At 39.6% G+C, this 11,847-nt stretch overlaps 9 protein-coding genes across 9 annotated transcripts; 3 read left to right on the top strand and 6 right to left on the bottom strand.

Annotated features, from left to right (window-relative positions):
• Nucleotide 1: 1 nt before the first annotated feature.
• Nucleotides 2-1,513, top strand: EROM_031280 (hypothetical protein; the record flags this gene model as incomplete). Its single annotated transcript, XM_009265972.1, has 1 exon — nucleotides 2-1,513. One exon carries the CDS (start codon nucleotides 2-4, stop codon nucleotides 1,511-1,513), a length of 1,512 nt encoding a protein of 503 aa, XP_009264247.1.
• Nucleotides 1,514-1,748: 235 nt separating this feature from the next.
• EROM_031270 (homeobox protein HD-9) lies at nucleotides 1,749-2,042 on the bottom strand (the record flags this gene model as incomplete). Its single annotated transcript, XM_009265971.1, has 1 exon — nucleotides 1,749-2,042. The coding sequence occupies one exon, from the start codon at nucleotides 2,040-2,042 to the stop codon at nucleotides 1,749-1,751; it is 294 nt and encodes a 97-aa protein (XP_009264246.1).
• Nucleotides 2,043-2,397: 355 nt separating this feature from the next.
• Nucleotides 2,398-3,234, bottom strand: EROM_031260 (putative sugar kinase; the record flags this gene model as incomplete). Its single annotated transcript, XM_009265970.1, has 1 exon — nucleotides 2,398-3,234. The coding sequence occupies one exon, from the start codon at nucleotides 3,232-3,234 to the stop codon at nucleotides 2,398-2,400; it is 837 nt and encodes a 278-aa protein (XP_009264245.1).
• Nucleotides 3,235-3,342: 108 nt separating this feature from the next.
• Nucleotides 3,343-4,386, top strand: EROM_031250 (pelota-like RNA-binding protein; the record flags this gene model as incomplete). Its single annotated transcript, XM_009265969.1, has 1 exon — nucleotides 3,343-4,386. One exon carries the CDS (start codon nucleotides 3,343-3,345, stop codon nucleotides 4,384-4,386), a length of 1,044 nt encoding a protein of 347 aa, XP_009264244.1.
• Nucleotides 4,387-4,473: 87 nt separating this feature from the next.
• EROM_031240 (histone deacetylase 1) lies at nucleotides 4,474-5,721 on the top strand (the record flags this gene model as incomplete). Its single annotated transcript, XM_009265968.1, has 1 exon — nucleotides 4,474-5,721. The coding sequence occupies one exon, from the start codon at nucleotides 4,474-4,476 to the stop codon at nucleotides 5,719-5,721; it is 1,248 nt and encodes a 415-aa protein (XP_009264243.1).
• A 25-nt stretch (nucleotides 5,722-5,746) lies between these two features.
• On the bottom strand, nucleotides 5,747-6,664 carry EROM_031230 (putative MYG1-like protein; the record flags this gene model as incomplete). The annotated part of the gene is made up of 1 exon (XM_009265967.1): nucleotides 5,747-6,664. One exon carries the CDS (start codon nucleotides 6,662-6,664, stop codon nucleotides 5,747-5,749), a length of 918 nt encoding a protein of 305 aa, XP_009264242.1.
• Nucleotides 6,665-6,749: 85 nt separating this feature from the next.
• Nucleotides 6,750-7,817, bottom strand: EROM_031220 (N-myristoyl transferase; the record flags this gene model as incomplete). The annotated part of the gene is made up of 1 exon (XM_009265966.1): nucleotides 6,750-7,817. One exon carries the CDS (start codon nucleotides 7,815-7,817, stop codon nucleotides 6,750-6,752), a length of 1,068 nt encoding a protein of 355 aa, XP_009264241.1.
• Nucleotides 7,818-7,860: 43 nt separating this feature from the next.
• EROM_031210 (hypothetical protein) lies at nucleotides 7,861-10,413 on the bottom strand (the record flags this gene model as incomplete). Its single annotated transcript, XM_009265965.1, has 1 exon — nucleotides 7,861-10,413. The coding sequence occupies one exon, from the start codon at nucleotides 10,411-10,413 to the stop codon at nucleotides 7,861-7,863; it is 2,553 nt and encodes an 850-aa protein (XP_009264240.1).
• Nucleotides 10,414-10,505: 92 nt separating this feature from the next.
• On the bottom strand, nucleotides 10,506-11,753 carry EROM_031200 (26S proteasome regulatory subunit 7; the record flags this gene model as incomplete). The annotated part of the gene is made up of 1 exon (XM_009265964.1): nucleotides 10,506-11,753. The coding sequence occupies one exon, from the start codon at nucleotides 11,751-11,753 to the stop codon at nucleotides 10,506-10,508; it is 1,248 nt and encodes a 415-aa protein (XP_009264239.1).
• Nucleotides 11,754-11,847: the final 94 nt, after the last annotated feature.

The raw sequence follows: 11,847 nt of genomic DNA, 5'->3' as shown, positions 1-11,847 counted from the left end.
GATGGAAGACTTGAAAACATTCATCAGGCTGAACATGCGTTCTTCCTGCTGTGTTGAGGAAGAAGGTTCCGACCAAATAGAAACATTCAAGAATGGGATTGTGTCATTGAACCTTTTATTGGGTATAACATCTACGAATGAGATAGAGAGAAGTCGGTTGAACTATGTAATGAATTTGTGTCTTACACATCCTAATCGGTTTCCGGTTTCCAACAGGCTAAGTGAATTAGAAAAGGCATGCATGAAGCTATCTTTTGGGGAATATGAGAGCATTGATCTGTCCATGTATGGTTTTAGGCACGAGCTTGTTGGAAGCGTTCCCACAAATTCGGGAACTTATGAGAATCCCATACTGATTGTGAGATGTAGCGGTACAAAGAATGGGAAGGAGCATGCCTATTTCACTGAAAGATACATGTTTGAGAATGAAACTGTCCAAAGGCTGACAGTTGAAGAACAATCTATACTTCTGGTGGAAATGATAAAGATCTTCAATACAGAGGTATGCCATGATCTTAGAAGGCTGAAAGTCAAGGCATACATAGACAGAATACTATTTCCAAAAAACGAGAAGAGCGAAATGGTGAAAAGAACGGCCAACTATTATCTCATGGCTCTGAATCTTGATCCCCGTGAGCAGGAGCCTTTCCACGAGGAGATAACGGACCTGGTATTCGAGTGCCCTTTTGTGCTCCATAATGAATGGGAAAAGTTACTGGGTGATGCTTACTACAGCTATTCTGCTTATGAAAAAGCCTTGGTATACTTTGAGAAGTACAAATGCAATTCTAAGGCAATTAATTGCCTAGTAAATCTCAATAGAGGCAGCGAGGCAGCAGAAAGAGCACTTGAGGAGATAAAGAGTATAGGTGTTCCTACAAATCGCCGATCAAAGATAAGACTCTGCAGCATGAATATAATTCTCGGGACCATAATCGGGAAAGAAGCATATTTTGATGCTGCCCTTGATGCTTACTACTCATATGAGCCATTGAGGGCCAAAGGGATCTATTTTCTTAAGGCGGGCGCAGTTGAGAAGGCAATAAATTCGCTTGAAAAGGCACTCAATATAGTTCCAGGAAACACCGAGATACAGTTTTTATATGCATCTGCGCTTACGTCGGCTAAGAGGTTTTCAGAAGCTGCAGCTGTCTATGAAAGACTTGTTGCCGATGACCAGAAAAACACCATGTTCTTAAGAAACTTGGCCATGTGTAGAATCCAGCTTGAGGATATCAAAAATGGGCTTACCAGCCTTAAGAAAGCATCTATCTATGACCAAAACATGATCCAGGCCTACTTTCTAATGTCAATTAAATACAATATTCCTAAGGAGATAAAATATTCCTTGGAGAGGATAGATCCTTTTGAAGACTTCGAAGATGGGGTGATGTATCTCATCGAAAAGAAAGTCCTGTCTAAAGATGAAGTAAAGTTTGCACTAGCAAGGAACAATAGGATCGCAAATATAGTAGAATCTCTGATAAAAAAAATAGATTCTTGCCAAGATTAGTAAAAACATTTCCTTAAGGTTCTCTTATCTCTGCTCTGAAGCTCCAGACAGGATTGTTTCGATACCCTTGGGGTAAAGAAACCTGGCAACCCTTACCGGTATTTAGGTAAAAGTACCTTCTAATTATAATCATTGGATTTTATTATTTTTGAGAAGAAAATCTTTACAAAAAAAAAACAAATAAACCAAAACTTATCGAAGCATATTCTCCGTCGAAATATAATCTATGAGTAGGCTATCTTCGAATATAGAGATCGTTCGAAGTTGGATGAACCTTAGAAATGTAGCTTTCAGAGGCATTTCCATTAAAAGTACTTAGACACGGCGATGCCTTACAATCGCCTCTTTCTCTGGCTCTCCTGTTTTGAAACCAGTTTCTGATTTTCTTCTCGGATATTAATGATTGACATGCAATGTACGCTCTTTCCTGAATATTTGGATTTGGATTCACTTCAAAATAGGTGTTGAGGAAGTCCTTCTGTGCCTTTGATAATCCTGAATTTTTGATCAACCTGCGCTTTGCTTGCATCTCCTAGATGTTTGAATCTTCTTTTAACGTTTTATGTTGAATTAATGGGCTTTTCAATATATGTCAAACACTGTTGATATATTTAAAAAAGTAATACTATATTAATGACCAGAATAAATAATGACTATAATGGCCTGGAAATTAAGAGAAATTGTTGCCTTAATATATCATCCTTACAAAAGCAGAAGGTACGAAGTTTTCAATTTATTAACCATAGAAAGCAAGCCTTACTAGCGTTCCGTATAAAGAAATTTAGATATGGAAATCTTTTCATAGTTTATAATTGCAATATATTTTGATCATGTAATATCTAATCTAGTACTATTATTAGAATAATAAATAGAACATAAAACCATCACTTCCTACTTTGGAGTGCCAATAGCTCTGGGCTGTCTTCAACACCAGCTCTGAAACTTTCTTTTAGCATTTCTAATATATCTCTAGTTATCAAGCTCTTCCAATACTTTTCATATGCAAGTCTCCCTGCTTTTCTGACCATTACACATCCAAGTATTATTGACCCAAAGACCTCTTTGTCTGAAGATGGAGGCTTGCACTTAGAGACCAGTGACGCTATGGTACCCGCCAGGATATCTCCTTGCCCACCAATTCTCTTTGGGCATCCCTCATTGTTGATCTTTACTTCTTTGTCCTTCCACAAGATCACGTCGTTTGAGCCTTTCAGAACATAGAAAATCCTTTTTTCAAACTCACCAATGTATTTTTGTTCGTTAGTGTTGGGGGTAATAATAACAGTTTTGAGGTCTCCAATATCCAGCTTTGATGCTAGCCTTATCCCATCCCCATCTATGACTATTGGAATATCTCTTCTCCCTAAATACGACAAAATTCTTGTTATTTCCTTGCATGTTTCTTCTGAAGGCCTTCCAAGTCCAGGCCCCATGATGCAGCAACTGACTTTTTTCAGGATCCATTCCTGGTACTCTATGCCACAAACTATCGATTCTGGCAATAGTGTTTTCAAAGAGACAGTGGCCTCTGGTTCTGAAAATATATATACAAGCTCCGATCCCGAGTGAAAGGCAGCCAACGAAGCAAAGTATGGTGCTCCTGTGTAGTACTTGCTTCCTCCTATTATAAGTATTGTTCCAGAGCTTCCCTTCTTGTCACTAGTTGATTTACGAATCTCAGATTTTATAGAGGAAATCGTCTCTGAAAACTCTCTGTTCATGCTTGGGGAATCGGTAGTCTACTTATGTCCTTTGTAACAGAATTCAAATGGCAGTGGTTTTGAAACAAAATATATCTCTTATCAAATCTGAAATGGATGCCCCAGGCAATGAAACTAGAGAAGAATAGAATAGACCAGAGGTGCATGTCCGGAAGCTTGAGGATGACCGCTGAGCATCAGGATGACATATATATACTCAGCTCTGTCATAGACGTAGGGGACATGGTGACATCCACCACAACCCGCAAGATTCAGATTGATGGGAAGACCCAGTATAGAATGTCACTTGTATTGAAGATAAAAATAGAAAGCATAAATGTGGATCTGGAGAGTTCTACAATCTATCTTAAAGGAAAAACCGTTCTAATTAATGAATATGTTAGGCTTGGGTCGTACCATACCATAGATGTAACTCTTGGGCAATCTTTTGAATTGGAAAAAGAAGAGTGGCAGGAGATGTCTATAAAATTACTCAAGGAGGCAGCAAAACCCCAGCCAGAAGTTGTTTTTATAATATTCTACGAAAAGGAATGTGTTGTGTCCATGGTAACACGAAGCAAGATCAGTGTAATATTGAAGCAGGAGACGAAAAGCAAGAAATTCGGGAATGTTATTAAGGTATTAGAGAAGTATATCGGAAAGGTCAGCTTATTCGTGATTGCAAGCATATTTGAAATAAGGAATGAGTTCTACAAAGCTGCCATGGGGTCCAGAGAGTTGAAGAAGGCATGTGGTAGTTTTTGTGTGATCAAGGTTCCGCCAGAATGTAGAGGCTGCTCGAATTCAAAGGTAATTAATATGGTACTTACCGATAAAGAGCTCTCCAAGACTTTTCAGGGTGTCCAATACATTGATGATTTAAAAGAGATAGACAACTTTTTTGTAAAGTTTGCAAAAGGCTCCGACCTGATCTGTATTGGAATGGAAAGTATTAGAGAAGCAATGGATTACGGTGCTCTTGACAAGCTGATGATCACTGACGAGAAGATAAAGCCCAATGATGTTGAAGAAAGGAGGGAAATGGAAGTGTTTTGCAAAGAGATTCAGGCAATGAATTGTAAGATATCCATTATTCCTGTTGCACATTTTTCAGGGGAGAGATTAAAGGAGATGGGAGGTATTTGCGGATTGTTAAAATTCAATTACAAGTGATCAAAACAATCTATGGCTTATCCTATTAAAGAACTTTTAGAGAGTGGGTAACAACGATATTTGGACACCAAAATATTTTAACCCCGGATGAATAACAAGAGAGTAGTCTACTTCTATGACCCTGAAATTGGAACCTTTAGTTATGCAATGGGACATCCCATGAAACCTCTGAGAGTAAAGATGACCCATACTCTCTTGGTCGGGTATGAGCTTTACAAATACATGGATGTTCTCAGACCATTTCAGGCGTCATACGAGAATCTAACAAACTTTCATGCAGTAGATTATATAAACTTTTTGTCCAGTGTCTCTAGTGAAAACATGGAGGAAATGATTAAGGACCTTCACAAGTTCAACATTAGAGATGATTGCCCTGTGTTTCCAGGGCTTTATGACTACTGCAAACTCACCAGTGGGGGGAGTATTTATGCAGCACAGAAGATTAACTCTGGAAAATATGATGTTGCAATTAATTGGGCTGGAGGGTTACATCATGCTAAGAGAAGTGAAGCCTCGGGGTTTTGCTATGTGAATGACATAGTCCTAGGAATTCTTGAGCTCCTGAAATATAACAAAAGGGTTCTATACATAGATATAGATGTTCATCACGGGGATGGGGTTGAAGAGGCATTCTATACCACTGACAGGGTGATGACTGTCTCCTTCCATAAGTACGGAGATTATTTTCCGGGAACTGGAATGGTCACAGACATCGGGCTGGCGAAAGGTAAGGGATATTCAGTTAATGTTCCATTGAGAGATGGGATTGATGATGAAAGTTATTTCAGTATATTCAAGCCCGTTGTCAGTAAAGTTATAGAGGTATATAGGCCAGATGCGATTGTATTACAATCTGGGGCTGATTCGCTCTCGGGGGATAAGCTAGGGTGTTTTAATCTATCCCATCTAGGACACTCCAGGTGTATTAAATTTGTGCAGAGCTTCAATATTCCCCTTATTCTTCTTGGAGGAGGGGGATACACAATTGGAAATGTTTCAAAGGCATGGGCCTATGGAACAAGTGTTGTTCTGGATGTCGAGATCCCTAGAGAGATTCCTTACAACGAGTATTTTGATTACTATGCACCAACATACAAAATAGATGTTCCTACATCAAATATGAAAAACCAGAACACAAAAGAAAGCTTGGAAGATATTGTGGCAAAAGTGCACGAGAACCTAAGGGGTGTTTCCCATGCTCCTTCGGTACAAATGTCAACTATCCCGCCCTCTTTTATTAGTGATGAGAGTGATGATGAAGAAATTTCAAAGAAGAAAATAGGAGAAGACTCAGATGACTACAAAGCATTCTCTGGTTCAAGGGAAGAATTGTAAGTCCATGTTGAATAAATTGTTGTTTTTATTGGAACGAGCTTCTCCCATCGGAAAGCGACTCTTCACACATCTTTAAGGCATTTTCAAATGTACTATTGATTCCCATAAATCCTGAAGAATGGACAAAGATACATCCTTCAATCCCAGATGCCCTCACTAGCTCTTCATTCACAAGTCCTCTCCACTCCTTCTTGAGAGGGTTTTTTGTTTCAAATGATCCTCTACGTTTTGGAATGGCGATTACTCTGTAGGCATTTCTATGAGGGAACACCATAAACTTGAAATCCTTGCCATTTTGACTCTCGATTTCTAGTATTAAGTCAGTGGTATAGTGCTTATCAAGTACAAGAATCGGACCATTTGTCTCCCTTGCTTTTTTTTCTACATGCTCATAATTATTAACCCATATTTTGATTCTCTTCATATAGTTATCCAGATCTGTGCTTACAATCTCTAGTACTTTGTAGAACCCTCTGTTTTCTAAGCCTTCATCGGGAGTATCTGTATTGAACAGCCCGACTAGGTCTGCCATGGTCCGAGGCCTTATCTCTCCATATATGTCTTGTCCATTGTCTATGGCATCTGCATATAGAAAAAACTCTGAGTATATCTTGTCTACCACCATATTGTATATTCCGCAAGTATCCTCTATTCCATACAAAGATAGGAGTTGCTTATGAAAGTATTTGAAGATCAACCCACTACTGCTAAGCTTAACGTTATACTTAGATGAAAATGTCTCCGAAAATGTTCTTTGGTGGTGGTCAAATCTCCTCGTTGCAGGATTAAACACCCCACCAACATCATAAACTATGTCTCCCTGCTCAATGATCGCATTGTCTCTTGTTCTCATTATCTCAGCATCAGGATATATTCGGAGAAGTACACAGGATGCAAGGACTTCATCGTAGTGAAATCTTTCGTCATGTGTTACCAATTTCATCAGACCCAGGGCATAAGCACATTAAATATTAAGAACTCCAAAATGTCTCTCGACACCCATTCTTTAATCATTCTTTTCATCTGTTTCATGGTAGAATAAAAAACACTTTGTCTTTTGGTACTTCTCCACTACTCCAGTTGTACAAATAATATCGAAGCTCTCCACTCCCAGGAAAAAAACCAAGACCTTCCAAAAACAGCGAATTCTCCATTATGTCAAGACAGTTGAACACATCACATCCTTCCTTTTGTGCAAAATATATAAGGTCTTCAACCATCTTTGTATTGTCTTTTCCTCCTCTGTAATATAAGTATCCTCCCTGTACACTACGCCTGCTTTTCTTTTCGATTGTTTCAATTATAAGAAACGCCCCGAATCCATCAATACAGCCATCATCCTCATGCACATACGTGTATACTACATTTTTTACAGGTTTTAATGCAGATATTATATCCGAAGACCCCATTTCTTCGTAGAGCATATACCGCTTGCTCTCCTCCATATACAGCCTTTCAATCTCCTTCATATCCCTTTCTTCTGCAATCCTTGTTCCTCTTCTCACCCGAGTTTCTCTAATCTTCATTATCCGATCACTGAACCTACTCATGAATAGATTCTCTGCATTCAAGGGCCGATGATAATATCTACCATGGGAGACGTTGAAAAATAACTCCGTTCCACTTGTAAATACTCCCTTGAAAATCCCATCCACATTCGCACGCCTTGTGATCTCCTTTATGAGTATCGGTGCTAATCTTCTTCCTCGCATTTCCTGGGCAACGCACAGAAAGTTCACTCCAATCGCTCTATTTTTCTCTCCTCGGATAACAACATGGTGTTCTTTGCCAAATATAAATCCTACCATTCTCCCACATAGCCGAAGTACAATGCAATACTTCTTCTTTTCGCCTCCGCAGTCGATTACCCATTTTAGAAAATTTGAAGAATACCTAAGCATATGTTCAGCATGAACATCCTCCACATAGTTCTTCTCGAGGAACTCGGTAACTTCTTCAATACATCGAAGGTCCTCAAATCTGAATCCATCAGGGAGTTTCGGCTGTTCTAAGGATCCTGACGTTCCGTTTGGTATAATCCCTACCCCATTCTTGTCAACAGGTTGCGTATTCCAAAACTCATGATTCTTTCTCATTTGTAGGGTTCATTTCAATCATATTAAGAAAACATTCTAAACATTACAAAACGGATGGAAGCTCGACTAGCCACTCATAGTTGATCTCTTCACTTCCGATCTTTATTGAAAGCCCAATGTCATCTGATCCATACTTCTTTCTTTCTTTGAATACACATCGGATTTCAAAAAGAGAAAACGAAAGTTCCTCGACATTGAAAGTGGAATCTTCTCTACATACAGCTATTGTCTCAGATGATATTTTGACATTTAGGACATGGTATTCATAATAGTTACTTATGCACAGGTATATTATGGTAGGCTCATTTACCCGTACAGATGAGAAATGTGTTATGTAAACAAACGGATTTTTAGACCTAGATATGCACCCATAGTCTTTTTGCTTGGAAAACAAAGTCTTAAGTGCCCCATCTAACATGAATATACATATTCTTTTTGGAGATACTTCAATCTCTACTCTTATTGGTACCCCCAGAAAGTCTCCTATGGAAAAGTTGTCAGCAGTTCCTGAACTTTCAGGCCTTGTTCTGAGTTTTGAACCGGAAAGCAATGTTTTGTCAACCATCGATATTTCCATCTTGTTGAAGGTTTCATTTTTTAACTTTAGTAGCTCTTTCAGGCCCTTCTTCCCTTGAAGAAAGACACATATAGAACAAGTCCTCCTTCCAGGCAAGACTATTTCATTTTTCATCCTTGGCATCAGGTCACTGAAAAGTAGGTCAGATATAACAGGGGGAGATCTATCCATGGCTTGCAGTACTTTCTGAAGTCCTTTATATGATGGGGGCTCTTCCTTCATAACCTTTGGAAGCTCGCTAAGGCCATCGTTGGTTCCAACAATGTTCCTGATAAGGTACTCAACAGCATAGTCCTTATAAGAAGACGAAGGACTTATAACTTCCACACTAGCAACCTCAAGATTATTGTTGAGCACTGATAAGGACCTTAATTTTGAGCCCTCTACAGTATAACTTTCAACCTTTAGAAATAACAAAGGAAGGCAATGTTTATAATTGAAAATGTCTATGGAAAACGATGGAACAACAGTAAACTTCACATCCTTGTATGCAATGCATCCAGAGGCTTCTATGATAACCCTACGGATGTAAACTCCAACACTTGGGAAAAATATCTCAAAACTGAACATATCCTTATCAGTTGTGAACTCTTTGTTATCAAAGTAAACCCTAATACTTGATCTATGGTTTCTAATAACCTTACATAAAAGAAAATATAGTTCTCCACAGAAAACTTCACATACATCTTTCATCTCCAGATGCATGAAAAGCGCATCCTCTCTGATATCCAACGGAATTCCCATATTTACCTTCTGATCAATCCCATCGATATTAAAAGTAACGTAGTTTATATAAAACTTTCCTGGGCCATCAAAAGGGATGCTCTCCCCTGTATGATAAACTTTCACTGTCTTGTCCTCTGCATTCGAAATGCTCACAAAACCTCTTCTCTTGCATTCCAAGAAAATAGATTCTGAAACATTCAGAACCCCTTGGAAGTTACAAGCCGATCCCTGCCATTCTCTCCTTATAGCTACAATCCCTTCATCTTCTTTGGATATCATATCCTCGGTACTCATCCTAGACCCTTCCTCCATTGACTTAAGAACTCTCCTTATGTACTTACTGGAGTATACCAGCCCACCTCTTGCAAGAGTAGATAAACTTGCTTTCAAAAGAGTGGAGTCAGCAAGGTTAAGAAAATATTCGCAGCATCTTACAGATCTGTCCAAATGCCCCGAATCATAAAATCTTAAAGCAGAGTAGAACCACATTTCTATCCTTTTTCTAGAGTACTTCTTGTCGAGGGCCTGGGCTAGGCTTTCCTGAGCAAAGGCTTTGAATAGAGACTCTGGATCAAGTAAAGAGAGTATCTCTAAGGCTACAGTATTCTTAGTACCCATAGTTATGGCCATCATTCTAACCAACCGTATGCTCTTGGCCCCAACCATCCCAAGGCTGTTTATGAGATTCGATGGAACAGGCTTCTTTGATAAAACTAGACAGTAAACAGACATTTCAATACAATACTGTGAAAACTCGCCTGTATCGTTGTACCTTGAGTACACCTTGTATGCCTCCTTGTATCTTTGCATAAGAAACAATCCGTCTGCAAGTCTTTTATCTTCTTCAGGATTGCTTTTGAAGATGTCTGCCAAAGATTTAAAGCTCCATCGGCCCCTTTGTCTTTTGATTCTTGCTTCTCCTTCAAGACTTATGATTCTTTTGAACACCTCTTCAACATTCTCCCCCATAATCTCATCAATAGGCACACAGTGCTTGGACATCTCATCAACACTGATTCTTTCAGGGCACACAACTACAATAACCTCATCCATAAACCTGAATCTCTCTCCAAACAGCCCCTTTCCTATAGCGTTTCGCAGGGTATCCATTGTCGAATTTGTGTCCTTTATTATCCCGGATACTAAGCCATCCACATCCATGTCTTCTTTAAGACGGAAGAATGTCTTCTCCTCTATTCGCTTCAATGCATCTGCCTGGACATCTACATCAAACACTCCTTCAAAGTAAATCTCCAGTGGTATTCCCAACACCCCTAAAATACTATTATTCATTCCGGGGCTTCCAAATCCAGAACTACTATCCATCCAAGGATTTTCATATTACTCAAACAAATAGGTATTATAGGACAAACATCTTTATTGCTTCAGTTATAGGTTAGATACCTTGGAGTCGAAGAGAACTTTGCATACCCCTTGATAACCTTGTCAACAGCTTTTAAAAAGTCTGCCTCAGTTGCAATCTTTCTTCTTTCCCTTATGGCAAACATCCCTGCCTCTGTACAAACACTCCTCAACTCTGCCCCAGTTGCGTTGTTACAAAGCCTTGCAATCAAATCAAATCTAATATTCTTATCAACACTCATTGTTTTTGCATGAATCCGTAGAATGGATGTTCTTCCCTCCAGATCTGGCAAACCAAACTCAACCTTCCTATCCAGCCTTCCTGGCCTGAGAAGTGCCGGGTCAAGAGTATCCGGCCTGTTTGTTGCCATTAAGACCTTTATGTTTCCTCTTGGGTCAAACCCGTCCAGCTGATTTATCAATTCCAGCATTGTTCTTTGGACCTCGTTGTCGTCTTCGTCATCAAACCTCGTGCCCCCAAATGCATCCACCTCATCGAAGAAAATAATACAGGCCTTTTTCCCCTTTGCCATGGCAAATATCTCCCTGACCATTCTTGCACCCTCTCCAACATACTTTTGTACAAGCTCAGACCCTATGACCCTTATGAAACATGCATTTGTTCTGTTGGCTACAGCCCTTGCCAATAACGTTTTCCCCGTTCCTGGCGGCCCATACAGGAGAACACCCTTTGGAGGATCAATTCCCAGAGCAACAAATCTCTCTGGATTCAAAAGAGGTGCCTCGACAACCTCCCTTATCTTTTCGATTTCTTCTTTACATCCCCCAATGTCATTGTAGGTCACGTCGGGCCTCTCCTCGACCTGCATCAAAGTAACGGATGCATCTATCTTTCGAGGCAATGGAAGGATAATCTGGTACTTGTTTCTATCAACCCCTACCCTCATTCCTTCTTGTATAAGGCTCCCATCCACTCGCTTTCCCTTTCCAACAATAAACTTGGCTATCATCTTGATTCCTATCATATATCTTGGCTCTTGGTACCCATCAAGAACCTTGCAAACCCTGGCAACCTGCAGATTTGGTTCGCTTTGTATTCTATTTCTATCTCCTAGAAGGTCCCAACACATAGGAGGTGCAAGTCCGGTCTCAACCTCCTTCGTTCCAAGCTTTAAGCTTATTTGTTCAAAAATCCTCTTTATCTCTGCCTCCCTTTCCATTATCTCCTCAGCATAGTAGTTTCTTCCATAGCTTAGAATAAACCCAACATCTTTCTCTTCGATGATGTTTTCCTGCTTTTGTCCACTCATTAAGGGGCTCTACCTGCCAAACAATTTCAATAAACAAAGGACCTTGGGAAGCATCTGTGCCCAAATCTAGACTATATATTATGCGATTGGTGGT

The sequence above is a fragment of the Encephalitozoon romaleae genome, chromosome III (assembly GCF_000280035.1).
Source record: "Encephalitozoon romaleae SJ-2008 chromosome III, complete sequence".
NCBI lineage: Eukaryota > Fungi > Microsporidia > Unikaryonidae > Encephalitozoon > Encephalitozoon romaleae.
Note: the sequence above shows the minus strand (reverse complement) of the source record. Positions and strands in the feature narration are given on the sequence as shown.